General features: G+C 33.2%; 4 protein-coding genes across 5 annotated transcripts; 2 read left to right on the plus strand and 2 right to left on the minus strand.

Annotated features, from left to right (window-relative positions):
• Positions 1-603: 603 nt before the first annotated feature.
• On the minus strand, positions 604-3,165 carry Herp (Homocysteine-induced endoplasmic reticulum protein). The gene is made up of 4 exons (XM_072013909.1): positions 2,696-3,165; positions 1,955-2,346; positions 1,531-1,875; positions 604-1,455 (listed from the first exon to the last, which is right to left on the minus strand). The coding sequence occupies exons 1-4, from the start codon at positions 2,828-2,830 to the stop codon at positions 1,173-1,175; spliced, it is 1,155 nt and encodes a 384-aa protein (XP_071870010.1). The 5' UTR covers positions 2,831-3,165; the 3' UTR covers positions 604-1,172.
• Positions 3,166-3,260: 95 nt separating this feature from the next.
• On the plus strand, positions 3,261-8,136 carry LOC139992728 (uncharacterized). Its single transcript, XM_072013879.1, has 8 exons — positions 3,261-3,392; positions 3,697-3,739; positions 3,973-4,103; positions 4,192-7,065; positions 7,141-7,304; positions 7,387-7,591; positions 7,659-7,781; positions 7,849-8,136. Coding segments are annotated over exons 1-8 (3,657 nt in total). The 5' UTR covers positions 3,261-3,390; the 3' UTR covers positions 7,964-8,136.
• Positions 8,137-8,283: 147 nt separating this feature from the next.
• On the plus strand, positions 8,284-20,607 carry Lrt (Leucine-rich tendon-specific protein). 2 transcript variants are annotated; one of them, XM_072013886.1, is made up of 6 exons: positions 8,284-8,854; positions 8,985-10,427; positions 16,850-17,210; positions 17,859-18,173; positions 18,302-18,634; positions 18,714-20,607. In XM_072013886.1, the coding sequence occupies exons 3-6, from the start codon at positions 16,851-16,853 to the stop codon at positions 20,091-20,093; spliced, it is 2,388 nt and encodes a 795-aa protein (XP_071869987.1). In that variant the 5' UTR covers positions 8,284-8,854; positions 8,985-10,427; position 16,850; the 3' UTR covers positions 20,094-20,607. The 2 variants fall into 2 exon arrangements, with proteins under 2 accessions (XP_071869987.1, XP_071869988.1); XM_072013887.1 differs by lacking the exons at positions 8,284-8,854; positions 8,985-10,427 and adding an exon at positions 11,910-12,573.
• LOC139992754 (IQ and AAA domain-containing protein 1-like) lies at positions 10,760-16,854 on the minus strand. Its single transcript, XM_072013929.1, has 9 exons — positions 16,390-16,854; positions 16,167-16,319; positions 15,945-16,078; positions 15,175-15,435; positions 14,805-15,106; positions 13,747-14,251; positions 13,087-13,430; positions 12,738-12,986; positions 10,760-11,912 (listed from the first exon to the last, which is right to left on the minus strand). Exons 1-9 carry the CDS (start codon positions 16,533-16,535, stop codon positions 11,463-11,465), a joined length of 2,544 nt encoding a protein of 847 aa, XP_071870030.1. The 5' UTR covers positions 16,536-16,854; the 3' UTR covers positions 10,760-11,462.
• Positions 20,608-20,819: the final 212 nt, after the last annotated feature.

The raw sequence follows: 20,819 nt of genomic DNA on the forward strand, positions 1-20,819 counted from the left end.
GTTACGAAATGCTTAATGTATAAAAGTATTGCGTGTAAGCCAGCGAAGGGGAAACATATTGAATGTATGCTGTAAAGGCAATGTCTTACTGACAAAAACAGCTCGTGACTCAGAAATAAATAGTTTTCTACAACCTGTAAGAGTAACTTGCGTTTCGAATAGGTTTTCAAAAATTCAAAATATAGTAAAATCATTCTAAAAACGTTTGATTTTCTCATTTCCATACTAACTGCTTTCTTGCTATTCTTCCCAATCTACCAATTTCATTACAATCATATTTTATGAAAAATTTCATACTTCTTCTCCATGTAATTTATAAGAGGAATTTATAAGAATTAATAAGGAGTGTTAAGCTTTGTATTAAGTCTTGCTGCAGAATGCAAAAAATGCTTTTACTATATTTTGAATTTTTGGAAATCTAATCAAAACCCAAATTATGCATGCGGATTGTAATATATGTGTATATCTTATAAAACAAAGTTTAAACATGTATCTAGTAAATTAAAAAGCGAACTTTTTAAATTCGCTCATAATAAAAATTACAAAAAATCAATTGATAACAGGATTGTTGTTTTAATAACTTTTGTGAACAAAAACTCATAATTTGTTTTTGGTATTTATATTTATCAACACCTTATAAGCTCTACAATAATTTTATTTATATACACAGTATATACTTTTCTCGTTGTACCTTTATAGAACTAGAAAAACAGAAAATTTATTATACAACAAATTCTAACCGATTTGGGATGATTTACTTTTTCAGTAAATTCAAGCTAAATAAATTTATTTTGTTTATAGACCCTGAGGTGGTCTCAACGAAATTAAAGTAATACATGCATAAAATTATTAGAAGTATATGAATAACAGTATTTATAAAAAATGCTATTTGGTTTATGTGTACATTTAATATGTATATCTATATATATTTATCATTGTATACAACATTTTTATACTTGAAAAATTTGTAAAATCTTTTTGAAATTCTTTTTCTCAAAAATGTCCTTTTTAGGTTTCTTAATAAGGCTTCTCTTGATATCAATATTTATTAAGTATATATGGAAAGAGAGACCACCTCATTAGGTTTAATGTCTTGTTTTAAAAACATATGTAAAACAAAGAAAATTAATTTTATAACAAAGTTAAGTGTAAGAAACTGACATTTGTTAAAATTAAATAACATTTGGTTGATCTGGAAAAAGCGAAGCAAGAAATGTACTGAAAAATGTCCAGGTAAAAGCAAGTGCACCAGGTCTTTGCTCTTCGTGTTCTTCATTTGCATTTGTTCTTGCTTCTGCTTGTACAGCTGGCACTTGACCATTTTGTTGCTGTGCAGGTTGCGGACCTATTGCTTCATTTTGTAATATTTGGTTATTGTTATCCACCCGATCTCCTCTACCATTATTATTTTCAGGTAATAGAATAGGTTGTGCCCGGAAAAAACCACCTTGACATCTGTGAAATATTCACTTCATTATACATATTTGCATGTAAAAGATGTAAACACAATATTTATATATATTAACTTACAGATACATTATGCAGCCAAGTAACGTAACAATAAAAAATCTTAGAGGAGACGAGTAAAAATATACTAAAGCGAAAAAAAGAATTATTCTGGACAGCATATAAAAAACATCTAGCCAATCTCTGTTAAATGCACCATCTTCTCCAGCACCATTATTTCCTCCATTAACATCAGCTTCTTGAGCAGCAGGTTGTTGTTGCTCATTACCTACATTATTATTATTATTATTATTATTATTATTATTTGTGTTATTTGTATATGGATTTTGAACATTATCATTTGTATTGACATTCATTTGCTGAACATATGGAATGCTAGTCTGTAATTGTATTCCTTGTGCTGCCATCCTATAATAAAATATTCCTTTTCACTATAAATTATATATAATTTCCAAATATTAAAATAAGTTATAAGAATGCTATTTACAGTTGCATATATTGTGTCAAATAATGGGTATATGCTTGTTGCATCCAAGCCATTTGTTGACTATTTCGTGGATCAAAATATTGTAATGTAGAATACAATTGTGCTGGAGTATGTTGTGTAGCAACATTAGTAATATGTTGACTTTGATTCTGTATATTATTTGTATTATTTAATCTCATATTTTCCACCGTACTTCTTGCAGTAGAAATTGTCTTTGTATTTTCCACAACTTGTTCAGTTATTTTATTTGTTGATGTTGTTTGCGAAGCACAGACTAAATGAACTATATAGGTTTGATCTTCTTGCCCATTACAGTGTCTTAGCACATCTTTTAAACATGTGGAATCACTTAATAATTGCCCTGAATATATAAGTTTCTGACTTGCTTGTTCCTACAAATATATTCAATTCATTATCATTTTATTTCTTACACAATATTTTTACTATTTCTTGATTTCGAATAAACAATTAATTATTACAGACAAGTAATAAGATAAAGTCATTTTATTGTTGATAATTAAATTATAATCATTAAACTCATAAAAATATCAACATATTATCTCTAATAGATAACGAACTATAGCTTTCTAAGAATACTTAAAGGGAAACATCCGCAATATTTTTTTGTTTTTCTTTTGTGTCATGTAGTGATGCTAACGATACATTGCTTTCACTACGAATACAACTTTCACAAAATTTCATATGACGTGAGATTCATAAAATAGACGAAACAAAACTCACTGGTTTACTAGGATAAACATCGGACAAATGTTCTTTTAATTGGCGAACGGTCCACCCAATATCACAATTTACGATTTGATCTTTAATCTGCTGATTCGATGCTTTTATTATTACTTTGACGGCGACTTCTTCCATTGTTAATAAATCCTGGCTTTTTATATCCCGTTTGATCAGCTGTTCTTACTGTCAATCACTCAGCAAAATTAATTAACAGTGCTACCGAGGCAGATTGATGTTTGCGTTTGAGAGATTTTTATACACTGCGTTAGCTCCCTTGTTGAAACCTGCCGATTTGCATAAAATACCTCGTACTATTTATTTGGATATTGACTAAAATAGATTCATAGTTAATGTATTATGACTTTGTAACTCAAACGGATATTTAATCGTAAATATATTTTTGTAAGCGTCACTAAATGGAATCACGTATTTGGCGATTTATCATTGGTCGTAGGTCGTAATCGTAGATTACAATTTATTTATGCTTTGATAAGAGCCGATCCTCAAGTTCATTTCAATGCTTTATAGCGATATCGTAATCTGCGAAAGTTACTAACGGTTCATGGAAACTGCATCGCAGTAGTAAGTGTAGTTTGACATTGGTAGAGTTGGTAATCGTTACCGTTATTAAAGAGTCAAAGCCTTCGAAATTTTTGAGTTTGAATTTGAATTAAACAAAATTTGGATATAATGAAATGTGAGCATTATTTCATTTGTTATTAAATGTTTTCCCTATCGATGCATTTTACTGTTTATCTTTTACGAAAAGATTGGTATACTATGAATATTAAACGTTATAAAGTAGTATTGACATAATTTAGGCTTCATACTATTTAACCTTGCAATTTTTCAATTATTTGTTCATCAGTATTATTCAAAATCGGTACTTCATTTAATTATTGCATTCTGAATTATTTTATAAAATACTGATGCATGAGTTATAATTTATCAATAAAGATCTTCTTGAAGATATTCTTTTAATATATTCTTTTATGTCGCAGGGTTCCCTCCAAATCTACTACAAACAGTTCAAGGCGATCTTCTGTAAGTATAATGATATTCAAAAAATATTTGTAGGACATGTAAATAATGTTAATGTTGATTCTGTAGTATATTATTATTGCGGCTTTGTGTATATTATGCCATAAGTTGTGTACTAAGGTTGTTTAGATTTGACACACTATTTAATTAATTAATATTTTCAAGTTTGATTATAAGTTTATTCTGTTATCTTGAAACTTTGTTAAATACCACTGTTATTTTTGTAACACACTTAGATACTTAAGCCTCCCAAACCACGCCATCCTCTGCAGAACTTAAACTTTAATAGTTCATCCAATGAAAGTAGTCCTACTGCAACGGCAAAGATTAAAAGACGTGTTAGTTTTGCAGAAAAAAAACATGTCAAGTGAGTTACTTGATGCTTATAATTTTTTTTAATAAACTTTCATAATGTAGTTGATTTGTTAATTCATGGTATAAAATTCATTGTACAGAGAATTTTGCAATTCCTTGGAGCAAGGAACTGTATGGGATAATACATATGAAGAGCATGATTTAAGTAATCTCAAAGTACCATGTTCCTCTAATCAAAAAGAATGTGAGACTGAAAATGTATATAAAGAAAATATTTTTGATAATATTCATGAAAATAATGTGCAGTTTGTTTGTAATAAAGTAACAAATGAAAATGTTGATGTTGAAGAATGTAGTTCACACATTGCAAATACAATTGAAGATGTAAATTGTCAAAATGAAATGTTACTGACTGAACCGTTAGTTAGACTTCATGATGTAGTTGTTCAAGAAACTGAGTCTACTTTTTTGACTGATTTACAGTTGAAAAATGATAACCACAAATCAAAGAGTATTATCGTGTATGAAGATCCCGATAGAAACTTAACTGAAAAAGTGTTAGACTTATCAGAATCAAATGTAAATAATTTTCATAATCATCATAATGAATTAAATACATCTACATCTACATCTGTTCAGAATATATATATGGATTTGACTGAAGTTGTTCCCAGTAACATGTATATTGGTGCACATTATAGTAAGAATACTGAAGAGATTAAAGATGTATCAATGGAATTAACAACACTTGTTTTACCATCAAATGCACAAAACTTTTTGCAATTTAACAAACCCAACGTAACAGAGAATCTAATAAATCAAGATATGCCAATGGAATTAACTGGAGCCTTACCATCTATCATTAAACTTACTGATAATATTAGTAATCCACAGGCAGCTATGTGTAGTGAAGATGATAAAACTAAAAAATTTCATAATGTTTCAATGGAAATGACTACAGCAGTACCACCTTCTATATATAATTTACAACCAAGTAGTAATATTATAAATCATTGTGTTTCAAATGATAAAGAGAATAGAACAATTACTTTTTGTGATGTATCAATGGATATTACTAAAGTTGTAGAAAGAACCGTTTATAAATCTCCTGACAGATTACCAATGATACAAGAACCATTGCAATGTAAATATAATATTACAAGACAGGATGAAAGAACTGAATTATTAAATACATCTTTAGAAATGACTAATGTAGTCCCAGTTAATATACATTCTGGAAAAAAAAATCGTAGACAACATGCAACTAATCTTGGTAGTCCAGAAAGTAGTATTAAAAAATTAAGAATTAACTCAAATGTTTATGAAACACAAACAAATAATAGTAAAACTAGAATTTGTAATAATGAGTCAATGGAATTTACCACAGCTATAACAACTTTACCTAGAATATACCAGAATAATTTACAAATAGCTACACAAAATGTGCCTACCACCCAATCAAATTTTTCTGCTTCTATGTTTGACAATAGTAGAAGTCATTTATTATCAAACAAAACTATTATTTTTCATGATAATAATATGACATTTACAGACATATTACCATCACTTAATAAAAGGGGTAATATGGAAGGAAAGATAATTGTATATTCTGAATCAAATGTAAATGATAATGAAGATGTAACAACAACACAATCTCAAGCTGAAGATTTTGACACAGATTTTACTAAAGATAGACAATCAGCATTACCTGATAGTGTTCAAAATAGAAATCTTCCAGATTTCTCAACCTGTACGGATAATGTCTTAAAAGATATTACTGCTACTGTAGCAATTCCTTGTTTATTAAACTCAGATATAACCTTGAATAAAGAAAGCTATGTAGATAAGGAAAATAATTTTCCAAAAAGTGTAGAAAATAATGTTCTGGAAAAGTATACTCCAATTAAAGTTCAGAGTTCTGCAAATATTATACCTAGCATGCCCTTGCATGAGTCAGTGCAACAAGATACTTTTGCTTCAGCTTTAAGAGAAAATAACACAGAAATAGCTTGTGCTACATTTAACTCTGTATCAAATGATGCTTCTGCTGTAAATTCTGAGTTAAATAAAGATAAACACTCACCAGTTAAATACACACAAATAATTACATCACATCCAAGAAGAACATATACAATTCAACCATCAAATAGTAATCACACTTTTACAATCAACAAAAAAGAAAATAATAACATTTCAGAAATTAACAATGATGTTCTTGATATAAATAACAAGGAAAATAATGTATGTAGCGTTTCGAATAATACAAAATGTTTACAAAATAGAGATTATAATAGGGAATATTTAATGGATAAAAACGATATGTTTTTTAATGAAAATGTGGAAGTATTAGAATCAATTCCATCATTACCATCATTTAATTGTTTGGATGATTTGACAGATACAGATATGAATGTTAATAGCAATAAGGAAGTTAAGACAGAAGAAAATTGCCTTTCAAAAAATGGGAATAGTAAAGTTACTTTAAATCTTGAGGATTGTGAAGGAATTGTATTAGAAGAAAATGTGCGGAAATCTTGCACATTTCTGATAAAACGTACATCTCTAAATGATGCACCAGAGAATTCAAAGCTTGAACAAGAGGATCAAGTACAAACAGGTGAAATCCAGAAGTTGGAATTTCTGGATGTAAGAGATAACAGTACAGAGTCACAAATTTTACATCTTTCGTCTTCAACAGTAAATGATAGTGAAAAATTACCTTCGACGCCCGTTAATGAAGAAAATGATCAAGATTTACGTTTGAACAATTCCAATTTAGAAAATCAAAGCATAGAATGTTCTTTATCAAATATAAGAGCTATTCATGAAAGTACTCCAAAAGCTGATGATGATAAGTTAATTGATACACACAGAATGGAAGTAAATAATGAATCTTATTCAAACGATAAATTGCAATTAAGTTTGGAACCTCATACTTCTTGCAAAGAAGATGTTGCAATTGAATTGGATCCTTTTTCTGCGTTAATGAACGAGTTGAAAGATTGTGCGAAAAGGTATTTGAAAGAATTTAATATTTTCTAATATTTCATCGATATTGCATCATATAATACTTGAAATGCCCTTTCTAGTAACGAGATTATTTGGGAAGTATATCACGAAAATATTGAAAAAAGCATGTTTGTTGTTGGTTTCATATCGTGTTCACTGTTAGTAGTAATATTTATACGGGATTCTTGTGATGTAATAAATAATGAATTTATTAAAGAGATTAAATTAATTTCTCGATTAGCAGGTGAGTCCAAAAAAGCGAATTAATGAAAAGAGTATTAATTTATATTTAATGCAATTTGTTTAAAAATATCTTCGTTTATTAGATGATGCGGATGCATTAATAAGTATAGTTCATAGAATGATTTTAGAAAAGTTAGACATAACAAAATTATTGGACTTATATAAAAATCGTAAGGATATTTTACCGATGTTAGATTACATTTCGGAGGAAGTAAAGTTAGCAATGGATTTTATGTTCGATTTGAAACGCTTGAACGACCTAAATTTGATGGAAATAACTCATGATAGGTAAAAATGATTCAAACTGTATCATTTTTATGTTTGATGCAGTGTATACATTTTTTTCTTATTTTAGCGTATCTTTCGTATCACAAACTAAAACGGGGAGCATTGTACTGGAAATTACGATAGACATCAAACCGTTCGATAAGATTGAATCTCAAAATATCTCCGTCCATTGTCTTATAGGTTCCGTGAGGTCAGTTTTAAAAGTATCTAATAGACGATGTAAGAGATGATTTTACTATAACTTAACTGTTTTACAGAGAGAAAGATATTAAAAAGTTGATAATGAATGTAAAAAGGGATCATAAATTTCTGCGGAGATATATAAACGATGTGAAAGACTATATATATTTAATGGATGAGTCAACTGTATAACTTAAAAATTATATTAGCATATTCTCCATGAAGATATACCAATTAAGATGCAATAATTAACTAATAGAAATTATTACGAAATAATTAAGAATTAATTTTATTGTATTATAATAATTTTACATGTGACTATACGAGAATGCATAATAAAATGTTCAATATTTCTTTTACTAAAATATTGTATAGGTAACTAAATTGCATGATGAAATTATTCCAGTATATTATTCCACGTTAAATATTCTTTTATTTAAGAATGTTTTTTTAAGAATGATTCAGAACTGTTCTTTTTTCCTGTATCTGAACGTAAAAGTACAGAAACGTAAAGTTACAAGTAAAGGTCGATCAACTAGTTCTCCGATGTAGCCGGTTCAGTCGATGCAGTTTTTTGTACAAGTATTTGCGGTCCTTTCAGTAGTATCGTGTGAATAGCCGGCTTTCGTAGAATTGTATTACTTTCCGCTTTACTCTTCAGAAGTAACCATTGTTGGTAATTATTGTAATAATATTATTTTTTCTTCTAACATTATAATTTTTATTAAAGTTACGCAAGAATCTTTCGAACACCTGTGACATTTTATTTCAGTTTATCTTTTTAATTATTTTTTATTTTTAGATTCTTTGATTGAACAAAAATGACCATTTTTCTAGTCTAGCGCCATTATACTTTTATAGTATTTATACCGGAAATTTCCGTTTATTTTATTTAAAAAAATCTAGCAACATTAAAATATAATCGCAAATAATATGCAATGGAGAATTGGAATTCAAGAATCTCGCTGAATAGAGACGAAGAAATTAGCGGAGCAAAGAGAAAAAGACCTTAATGGAACATGTATAACATTATACGGACTATTCAATACTCATCTTCGTAAAAAATATCATTTTTCATCCCAAGTACGTATCACATAAATATTATCTTTACAAGATTATCTTCAAGCAATCTTATATTGCACAAAAATGCGTTTATTAGCATTAAAAAAGATATTAACGTTGTCTGTATATAGTACCCAATTCTACTTTCCAGTTGATACATTATAAACATATGGCTCGTTAAAGAAATCGAACTTTCTTTCACCGCAACTACGCTAGTCCTACATGCGTGGGCGTAAAGGCCCGGTTTTACGTGATTTCGTAACAGCGACAGACCGATTTTCAGTATCAAAAAGCATTTCATGAAGATCCCGCAGACCTTCGGAGTCTCGTTCCCTCCTTATCCTCTCTCCGTCTTCCAGAACGCCTTGTATAAACAGACGAAGCATGGTCGCACGTGAACATCGCTTGTGAAATTGCTAGTGGTTATGCTAAACAGCTAAGAATGACAAACAAACTACTTTAAAGATGTACAATAAATCCAATACTATAGAACATTGAATAAAGAAGGTCTAGATTTGGTAAGCCAGAATATCATATTCATAAATCTAATCATTAATATTATATTTTTCTTTCTGCATTCCTACTTCTTCTTGAATCTGTATCCTATTAAATCAACCCAGAGAATAAATCATAAATTGTAAAATCATAGAAGATTTCGCTTGCCGCGTGTTCTTCGAGTATGCGCGCCGGATTCGAAAATGCCGCGACACGCTGTCTTCGATTTTGCTCTGTGAGTGATCTCAGTATCAGGCCCCTAGTCTGAGTACCCTGTGGACGAGAAAGACAAGGTTGACGGGCAACGTCAAAGAAGCGGGCAACCTGTAACAGTGACGATTCGACGATACCTGTCCTGGACTATGAGAACGAGGCGGATAGCTACGGGAGCAACAGCGGCAGCGGTGCAAGTGGGCGTAAGGGCCGGGAGAGAGAACGTCGTCCCGTGTTCCATACATGGCTATGCTATGTGGAAACCGAGAGACACAGAGAAACGGACGCACCGGCGGAGTCCCCACCGTGTGGACACGGCGGAGGCGACGTTTTCTCGGCACGAGTGCCCACCGCATGTTTCGTGCACAGTGTGTGCTAGCACGACGTCGTTGTATGATCGTTCTTCTTTTTCGTTTACGACAATACTATTGATCGTTTAATTCGAGATCTCTCTGTAAGAGACGATACGGCGTAAGTACGTTGGTATAATTGCGAAAGGGCTAAACGCGAAACTTCGAACCAGCCCGCATCAGAAGATGCACTCGCGAACACGTCACTGGCGTGGGTGTTGCCGTTCCTTTCGTCTATTTTGAATAAAAAAAGTGGCAGACAGCGTGGTCCAGAGCAGAGACAGTTTCGAAGTTGAAGCGGGTCCGCGCCTATGGCCGAGTGACAGCTCTCTCAGTTTGGCGAGCGTGCGATTGGTCCGCCTGTGCTTACTCTCGGCGTTACGTGTGTTGCCTGCGTGCAACAGGCAACGTGGGTTGGATGCGTGAGTGCGCCTGCGTGAGTGCTACGACGTACCAGCCGCGTGTGCGTGTGCCGCGCGCGAAGAGAAGCCGCAGGGGCCGCAAAACCCGGATCAAAGGGACACATATTGCCATAGGTACGTGTATATATGTAGAAACCTCTGACAATGAATTTCGGAGGTGCTTCTAATCCCTAGCATCCCTGTCCTGCGGCAAGCAATTACGTCTTCTTTACGCTTTTATTAATCCTTAGTGTATTATTTCTAGGATTTTCATTTATCCATTGATGAATTAAATTAAATTATGAGTTAGTACAAATGAATTAATGTTGGAGATTAAGAAAAAAAGCGTTTCAATAATTAATGTGTATCTCTAATTAAAGCTTTAATTAGTTTTTTAATTTTATTTAATACTCTACATCTGTGGAGACTATTCCAGTGAAGTTGATTGAATATACATAATACATCCAGCGACTATTAAATTCATTCAATTTATGGTACGTTAATTTTATTTTTGACTCGACCAAGCTGTATCCTGAAAGTTCTATAAAACTTGTGTGAAGGTTCAATTTTAAATTAGGATACCCCTATATGTATATGTATATCCTTTAAAAATTCATGAACGGAAGCTATAATATAAGCGAATTTATAAAGTCTTTTACGATATTCGTCGCTATATCTGTCTCCTGTTTTTCGATGATCGTTTTTAGCATCCCACGAAGACGAAAACCAGTTTCACGTCCGGACACGAACGTTGGCGAATCGTGATACGAAAGAAAGAAGGAATCGCTCAATCGATGATCATGCTTCTTCGACGTTTCTCCCGGAAAGGTCACTGTCTTGGAACATTATATGTACAGGGATACTTACATCCAGTATGTCCATTTCGGGTCATTCTCCTTTTAATTTATCTTAAACTTTAACTTTTCTCAATTGTGCAACAGCTACCAACCAATGCAGTATTTTCATCGTAAAAAAAAAGGATACTCGTTAAAAGTGCTACAACAGCCTTGTCTCTTAATGCGCCTACATCCCACGTTTTACCTGGCAAGTTTCTATCATTTCCATTCCTTTCCTCTCTGAGTGAAGGGTTCTTTGCAGAATAGAAAATTATCATCATGATCTTTCGTGTTTAATATCATATTTTATGCTCGTTCTCTTTTAACAGTTCTTTCATCTACGAGCTTTCTGTAATTTTTGAACACGCTCGCGTGCTGCTTTCTCCGTAGCCAACAACCTGGCCCTCTTCTTACCAAGCGGCGTACGATTTTCAAATTTCGTTAATTCAGACAATGTTTTCGCTTGAGGAGGCTCATACTTCAACACTTCCTCCATAATCTCCGACACGGTTAATGGTTTGATCTTCAACGTAATCCTTCGATGAAGATTTAGGACATTTTTCACCGCGTCTCTTATAAATTCCAACGGAATGCCCACGGACATCTTAGCCATTGAGGAGACATCGATGTTGCGATCAACTCCGTGATACTTCATCAGCAGATCTTTATAAAACATATACAACGTGTTGTAGTCCGTGAGAGGAATCGTTATGAACTTGTCGTGGATCTTGATGAAGGGTCTTGTTGCTTTATATGGCTCCGAGGAGGTCGTGAGAAATAGGATCTGAAAAATATATTGCGTTCCGATGTATTGAACGGTCGACAAAAATTCATTCAGTAGTCTTTCGAAAGCAATTAGTAAACTGCGGATTCTTATGCAAATGCATATCTCTATAAACACAATTAAAAGAATAGGTCAGAAATTTGTCTCATTTGTTAGATATTTCAATATAGTATTGAACTTTGGATATTTGATATATTTTTACATATTTGTGTATTCTATTCGTTTACGCATTTTGAAATTTTCTATAAATGTATAAAAATCCGCAGTTTAGTAATCAGACTTGTGTCGCGTGAAACAATAATCCCACGCAATTTTGTCTTTTTTCTTTCGTTCTAATTGCCAACATAATTATAGCGTATATCAGTTTTGTGTCGTGGAATATTCTACGCCAATGAGTAACAGTATCTATCCGGAACCACCGACACTCTAAATCCTACGTTAACTCGGTACCACCTACGTTCCGGTCGTTCGGTAGGAGGTGTTTCATTGATGACCAGGTTCGAACGATCGAGACGTTTGGGAAAGAGAAAGAGGGGAACCACCTGGCCGGCATATTGAGGTGGTTCATTCATATCGGAGAAAGAGTCGAAACAGGAATATCAAGAATTTCATAAAGTGGGCGCTACCAGATCACCAACTTTAACATTCCTTGCCAGTTTAGGTGAGGCACTGTGTGTAAGCTCGTTTGGTTGCGAAACCAAAGTATTCTTTTTTTCTTTCTTTCTTTTTTCTCCCAGGTAACGACGAGTAAAATACGGGAAATGTATTATGACATTTGAAAAACACCTACACTCTATCGAGATAATTTTCTATTAAATTGCTTACCTGATCGCCACGCTTGATACTTTTCACCAATTTAGGGTAGTGTATAGCAAATCGTTTTGGGTTCAGATATTTGTCTTCCTGAGGTACTTGTTTCAACCAAGGTCTTTCACCGTTCTCGATGAAAATCACAGAAGGGGCGTACGCTCGAGCTATACTCGAGATCATATTGATTAATTTGCGTTCGTTCTTTCGTCCCGTGTATTTGTCTACCAATACCGTGGGCGACATATCGAATAGCAATGCTCCAACCTTTATTTGAAATTCATTAGCTTATTAATTCTAAATTGTGGATTTACTAACATCGATCTTAAAACGTTTTAGACACTATTGAGCTAAAAATGATGGAAACCTCGGAACAGATTGCGTTCACCAGAAAGTTCTTCCCATGTCGAGCGAGACCATAGATACAAACAGCTCGGATTAAAGGCGCGACTTGATGAATCTCTTTCGAACTGAGGGGAAGCACGCAGTATTCCATGATTACTTGTCTAATTTCACCCATTCGATGCTTATAATCGTGTAGTTCACGAGCTGCTTCATAATTTTGATAGGAAAGATCACCTATCCAATCCTTGAGGGATGTTCTGGTATAATCTCTAATGATGTTAGCTCTGACCAACTCTTTGAAATTATCTTCCACTGTTTCATCATTCACCGGGGTTTTTTGTTTCTTGCTTTTTCTAGCTCTTCTTTCTATTTATTGATTACAATGAGAATTCGATGGTGTAAAAGAAGAATTGATTTTAAGTATGTTGGTTTTTAGCGGCAGAATTGGATGTCTTTCCAAGTTGTTGCTTATCCTCAGTTCAGGATTACTAAAGCTATAGAGTCTACATGCCTACTGTCAGGACTATAAAAGGGTTAGTTTAATGCGTGATAATGTCTATGTTAATGAGTAGTTCTACCTTGATTAGTACCCTATATGTAAAGTGTTTTCTCATTGTGCAGTTTATATATTAATATTAATTTTTTATTTAATATTATATTAAATTTAATTGAAGTAACTTACTTTTGTCAGTAGGTATATCAAGTTTCCGTTTATCAGCCGCATAATCTTTTTTCAGTGCTGCATTTAATTTTTGCAACTCCAGTCTCATCAACTCATCGACTATTTTCCTCATTTCTAATTGAAGTTCGTAACAAAGTTCTTCCTTGATCAAATCGTGGTATATCTTCTCTCGATAATCATCCGAACGATATCGAAAGTTCCAGTTATTAATAAAGTATTGATTGGCTTCGTGAAGAAGAGAGAATGTCTTCGTTTGTGGTATCAAAGGCTGGTATTTCTTAGGTTTAGCCTTCGTAGCCGGTGTTTCTTTCGCTCCTTTGGACATTTTCTCCACCAGGTATTCCTGAGGTGTTAAAGTTTGTCCGGTTGCGATTAGCACGCTGCCACCTAAATTTGCAGCTGGGTACACGTAGAAATGTCCTAGTTCATCGTACCATAATATGAACCATTCTCGAATCTCGTCAGTTATATCCTCTACCAAACCAGGACCTCTGATTTTCCATAACTTGTAATATTGAAACAAATATCAAAATTGAAAGTATCGGGGATTGTTATTAGTGAATTTTGAGTATTAGTGTTACAATCTCTTCATCATTAATTCCCGGACGAAAGCTGGATCAGTTCTAATTCATGTAAATATTTTTTATTATTAGCTTCTAAGTTACGTATTTTTATGGCATAGTATTATTCTATCAAACATGATTGATTTCATTCTTTAATCCCGATGTGTCCTTTGTGTCATTCTTTATTGTTAGGAAATGTCCTAAGTTTAAAGAAAATATGAAAGAACCGTGATTGATATGTGTAATTTCATACTTTAATTTTTTACAAAAGATTTTCTTCGACTCTTGAAAGTCTTTCTGTATATCGAACAATATTAAGACAAAAATTTAAGAACCGCGGTAAGATTAAACAAATTTAACTGTACTATAAATAAAAAAGCTTTTCAGAAGACCTTTCACTTTATCGCAATAAAATAAAATAATGGTCGCTCGTGATCCAATGATCCAACATTCGCTGGGTGAAGAAGTTAAAATATTAATTTAAAAGAAGATTACTCTTGCTCGCTCCTTCTCTGACTCTTTCGTGATTCTATCAGCAAACACCGGCATTAACGTCAATTTCTTCTGAAAATTTTTTTTATCTTTCTCAAAAACTTCTTGCGACTTCCAGCTAGGTATCGTCATACCTAACAATTCTTCCGTACGCGCGATCCGATTTCTCATCCTCTTCCTCGCTGCGTATATTCTCCAGGCTCGTTGTATGGTTTTCGCAGCATTCTCGTACGTACTTTTGTGCAATTTTTTCGACACGATCATTCCCGCCTGTACTTTCTTACCATAATCGTACATTCGTTGCGCTACGATATTATAACACTTTTATTAAAATTATTAATCGTAAACAATAATTTATTCATAGAATCTTCACCGTCTATTCCAGCACAACGAGCCATTCTTGCTCTTTCGTGAGATTGAATGAGCAATATCGCTGCCAGCATGGTTCGTTCAGCAGCTTCTCGAGCTTCTTGAGCTTTTCGAGCCGCTATTCTTTCTGGTGATTCTTGGATAGGCGACGGTGCTGAGGTTTTTTCTTTGACTCTTCTTCTCCGCAATTTTGGCGCGTCTTCCTGATATTCGATCGTCTCTACATACTCCTCAGGAAGTACTTCGCTTTCAAGTTCTTCGGGTGCTATTTGAAATAAAGTAATGTAAAAGTTGCGTGCTTTTTCTAGCCTATGAAATTGTATGGAAATTCATAGTTTTATGAATGCAACTGAAGGAACGATATTTGAGTAGAGAAGATTTACCCTCGAAGTATTATAACAAGAAGTTTACATTAGAAATTATATATAAAGACCAAATTTTTATTGATTCTCTGGTTTTTATATCACTTGGTGGTTAAAAAGAAATTTTAATGTGAAATAGTTGAAGAAGAGAATGATCTGATTCAAGATATAAACCTTTTGAAAATAGATGATGTTATGTTAGTTCAACTTTTTTATTAATCTGCATAATTAATGTTAGTAATACTTTTTAAATGTTCAAGAGTTGATAAAGACATATGTATCTTAAATCACTCGTATAAAAGACGGGAAATACGGCGGGAAAAGTTCTTTAAATGCCTCATAAATGAATAAAAATCCACAGTATACTTATTTCATTAAAAAGTATCGTAGTAAGATCGAGTAATTTTATAACTTTTGTAAGCATCTTCCATCAGTTTCTGAATACGTTCTCTACGTTGTTCCACGATGTCTTTACCCGACGCGGACACAAGAATTTCCACATCGTCTGGCGTATATTTAAATTGGTTCATAAAGTCATCAGGCCATCTGATAGTGATAATCATCGGTTAGTGTTAATATATACATATACATATCTTCTATTACATATAAACGATATAAAATGAAATTACTAAACTGATAATCGTTATAGTCCAAGTTAACGATCTCTCGCTTGTATTCTAGCATTCGGCCGACCGTACAATCCAGAACCCGTTTTATCAGGTCTCGTTTCTGCGTCTGAACCATTTGATCATGACAAACTATCAGTCTCTTGACCAAATTGCGATATCTGAAAACGTACTCCATAAACCCCTGCGATTTGCAAATAGTAAAATTACATCTGACAATTAGACCAATACCTGAGATACATTGGAAGCAGTAGATTCAATACATGATGTCTATTTTTTGTATTTGTTTGCTGTTGCAGTTTTCGATCCAACTCTATCAACTTGTCTAAATCGTTTCGTGCGACGAGCCATAATTCAGTGTAATAAGCATGGGACATTGATTTCAGATGGTTTTACTAATAATTTTATTACATGAATTTATTATTAGATTATTGATTGTTCATGTTGGAAGTTAGACTATAAATTTTGAAGCGATCGAAAGATAAAGAGTTGGGTTAATTGAAGCGGATGATTGTACTGGAATGACAAGACGGAAAGTTATAGGACGAAATTCAGTCGACACTCGTTGCGCCATTATTCATGCTCATTTCTTTTCTATATAATATCATGCAAATATATTAAGTGCATTTACCGTGGTTAGAGGGATATTGTTCTACGTTTACATGAATTTTTAGAAATAATTATATTTCAGAATGCTGTGGACGTCTCGATGCTCCCTAATCTTATTGTTAACAACGATAGCGTCTTGCATGGACGCAACGATAGATGGTTTCTTGGAAGATGAAACGACCACCAACGCGATCTCTACGACCACCTCGGCACCAGTGGACACAACCATATCTAGTTTAAATAAAGTCGAGAAGGCGATGGTTAATTCGTCAAATGCGGTAAAAAGCCAGGATGAAGAAAATATTCAAGACCCGTCCCACGCATCCTCCTCGCCTTCTTCTGACATGGTTTGGGAGTGTCCAAATATTACAAAAGCGGGCGTTGAGTGTTCTTGCGACTTACCACACACGTTGAGATGCACCGGTGATAGAACAACACTGCAGGTAATTTTTATACGCGCGAGATACTTTATTTTATATGCATATATGTGTATAATATGAGTCGATGAGTTGTTTATTTAGTAATAATTGCATGTTTAATTTTATTTATAAAATAAAATTGTATGCTTAACTAAATCACGCAAAAGTTAAGTATGGAAGTGCAGTTCTTTCATTAAAATTTATAGTTTTATATGTCTCGTAATTATAATATAAAAATCTTCTTTATATCTAAGAACATCTGTTGCGGCGTGATAATCAAATCCATCACAGATTTATTATTTTTCTATATTATCGAGGTCAGCTGTTTTTTAACCACCCGCCAAGCAAGCGTGGGTGTATATACTGCCAATGAAATACAAGCCGTGTATTGTCCAAGAAACCATTGTGTAGCCTCTCTTCTGTCTCGTACAAGTTCGTTGCTTTGCGTTGAATGTCCCGTTACTACTAGTTACCTCGAGGAATATCCTGTCTCACAATACCTTCACGAATCAAATGACTCTTGTTATGCAATACAGAATGACTAATTAAATTTGTCACGAGATTAACTCGTTTGAATAATTTGTATCCATGTTACGAACCATAGTAGAATTATATTATACGTTCAATTAAATTAAATATCTAATTATTTAATTGGAATATTTTTTTACGCAGATTATCAGCAAACATTTGAGATTCAGTCGTCCAGGAACGATCTCCTTATTGGATGTAACAGTGACAGGAATCTCTTTACTACCAGCGCGCTTTCTGGAAGATGTTGCTTTGCACGGACTCGTTGTTTCTACTGGAGAATTGAGACGCGTCCATGAAAACGCTTTTATTGGTCTTGTAACACCTCTTCAAGCCCTTGGACTTCCGAACAATTTATTAGATTCTGTACCTACTACGGCTTTGTCGCATTTGGTCGGCTTGGAAAGGTTGGATCTATCTCAGAATAAACTAAAGATGCTAGAAGCTGAGTCTTTTAAGGTAATTAAAATTCTTTAAAATGATATATATTTTAAATATGTATTTTAAATAATTATAAAAAAAAAAATGTTAAATGTGAATTTTGGACTGATCAATAGAGTTAATAGAAATATACATAAATATTTCAGGGATTGTCAAACCTGACATATTTAGATCTATGCGATAATTTATTGTCACAATTATCGCCTCAAGCTTTCGCTGCAGTACCTTTGCTACGCTCATTGAGGATGCGTGGTAATCGTTTAAGCGTATCTGCTCTCTCGGCACTTAGAGGGCTTAAAAGTTTGGAGGAGCTTGATCTGTCTAACAATCTATTATTGGGTCCAATGGGTCCAAATCTTCTTCCTCAAATGCCACGATTACATTTTCTTACCGTATCCGAAAACGAACTAATAAATGTACAGCAAGGAGCCCTTGGGGGTTTAAGGAATTTAACTTATCTGAGCTTAAGCCATAATCAGGTAATTCATGTCCGTGAATATTAAATACACTAGAAAGTATATATCTCGAGGGAATGTTTCATTTTTGCATTTTATATAGATTGATGTACTGGAAGATCATTCGTTTAAATATTTGTCGACTCTTACCAGACTGGATTTAGCAAATAATCGAATCGTTGCGGTATCCAGTGCTTCTTTGGCACACTTGGAAAGACTAACAACACTGGATTTGACTCATAATTTTCTGCGATCTCTGACTGCTGACTTAGTCGTACCGCTAAAAAGTCTTCAAGATCTACGTCTCGATGATAATGATATCACAATGGTGGCCAGCGATGTACCAACATCCAAATTACGACTCACAAAACTTTCTTTGGCCGATAATCCTTTGAATTGTGACTGTACGCTTTTAGAATTCGCCAACTGGTTAAGCAACTCCAGCTTGAACGAGGAAGATAAATCTTCGGCTGTCTGCGCAACTCCACCCGCTTTGGAAAATGGTATACTGACACAAGTCTCTCCCGGTAGTCTCCTTTGTGGAGAGCCGACACCACCAATCATGACCAGACTACCTTTAGCTGGTGCTCAATTAACATTGAAAGAATTTCATTATGATAAATCAACTGGTATCAATCTCTTATGGCATGTGGAACCATGTGCAGAACAGTATACATGTGATAATTTAATTGTCTATGAAACCATAGGTGACAGTGAAGTTCAAACAGATTCTAGTTCTCTTCATTGCGATTCTCGTATGATGAGAGATCCCTGTTCACTCCCGGTTGCCATACCTGCCTCATTACATTTACAACCAGGCCATAAATATCGCTATTGTGTAGTACTTTTAGTACCAAATAGTTATGATGATGTTTCTTTAGGTTTGGGTTGCAGTGATGTGATTACATTAGAAGAATCTAAACGAGAGTTACAGGAAGACCAAGAAACTACAGTATCAGAGTTTTCTTCATCATTAGATACTAGAATAACTGCAGTACATGTAAACGTATCTGACCAAGGCTTCTTGCACGTCGATGTTAGTTTATCAATCTCAAAAAAATCGAATCTGCCTGAATGCGAACTTTCTGTTATCGTTTTTGACGCTGAATCTGCGGTGCATAAACAAAAACTGAATTGCAGTTTAACGTTTGTAACATTAGGGGTATTGTTGCCTGGTCACTATAAAGTTTGCGCAAGTCTTGATGATGTCAATGAAGAAGATGTTATAGCAAACTTTATAGATAACCAAGATAGATTACGCTGCGTCGATGTGCAAGGGTTCAAACAAAATACAGAGCTAATTGTTCTAGCGATAATCGGAGCTAGTTGCGTTCTTTTAATCACAATTGCAGTAATTGGTAGAAGCGTTCTGAGAAGGGTAAGACATCCTAGGATACAGACACAATGTTTTCTGCCAGCACAGGAATTTGAAATAACTCATAAAGCACATTACATTAAATTACTAGCTACAACAAAAGTTTAATTCATTTCCACCAAGTATATAATTCCGTTTCTCATTTTGTAAATAATTACAGCTTATTTGTTGTTGACTATTTAAAAATGTTGAAATCGAATTTTTTTGGTTGAAATGAAGAATGTTGTATTTGATCTTATTGTATAAGATTGTTTCTATGAGCTACTAGTCATAAAATCGATAATTTTAAATAGATTAATAAATAATAAATTGTAAGAATTTTAAGGATAAATAAAAATACAATTAAATAGATCAGAAAAATGGTATGAACAGATGATTATAGTATAGTCTAAGAGTATTTAAAACACCCAGTTTCTACACTGCCATAATAATTTATACTAGCTAATAATATATGATCAAAAAGAAATTGTATGAAATTAACATCCTAAATAAGGAAATATGATATATAATAACACAGTTAGTTCATACAGTTTTCTAATGTTTTTATGGCTCGATGCTTGCATACATATATGAAAATGTAAATATCTTTTGTAAGTTTCAAGGAATAAATTTATAACATTTTTGTATTGTACAGCATTGTCACTGAATGCTTTTCGTTGTAATATATTATTAATTTTAAAATATATTACATTCTGTAAATAGTTTAGTAAAATTAAAATGTGCAAAAGTAATGTGTGATTTTATTGTAAAATATTACATAACTATTATTATCAATTCCGTAAAAAGTTGAGTGAATTTTATATGAAATAAATTTTAATTTTACACGAGCCCATA

This window comes from Bombus fervidus, chromosome 12 (assembly GCF_041682495.2).
Source record: "Bombus fervidus isolate BK054 chromosome 12, iyBomFerv1, whole genome shotgun sequence".
Taxonomy (NCBI): domain Eukaryota; kingdom Metazoa; phylum Arthropoda; class Insecta; order Hymenoptera; family Apidae; genus Bombus; species Bombus fervidus.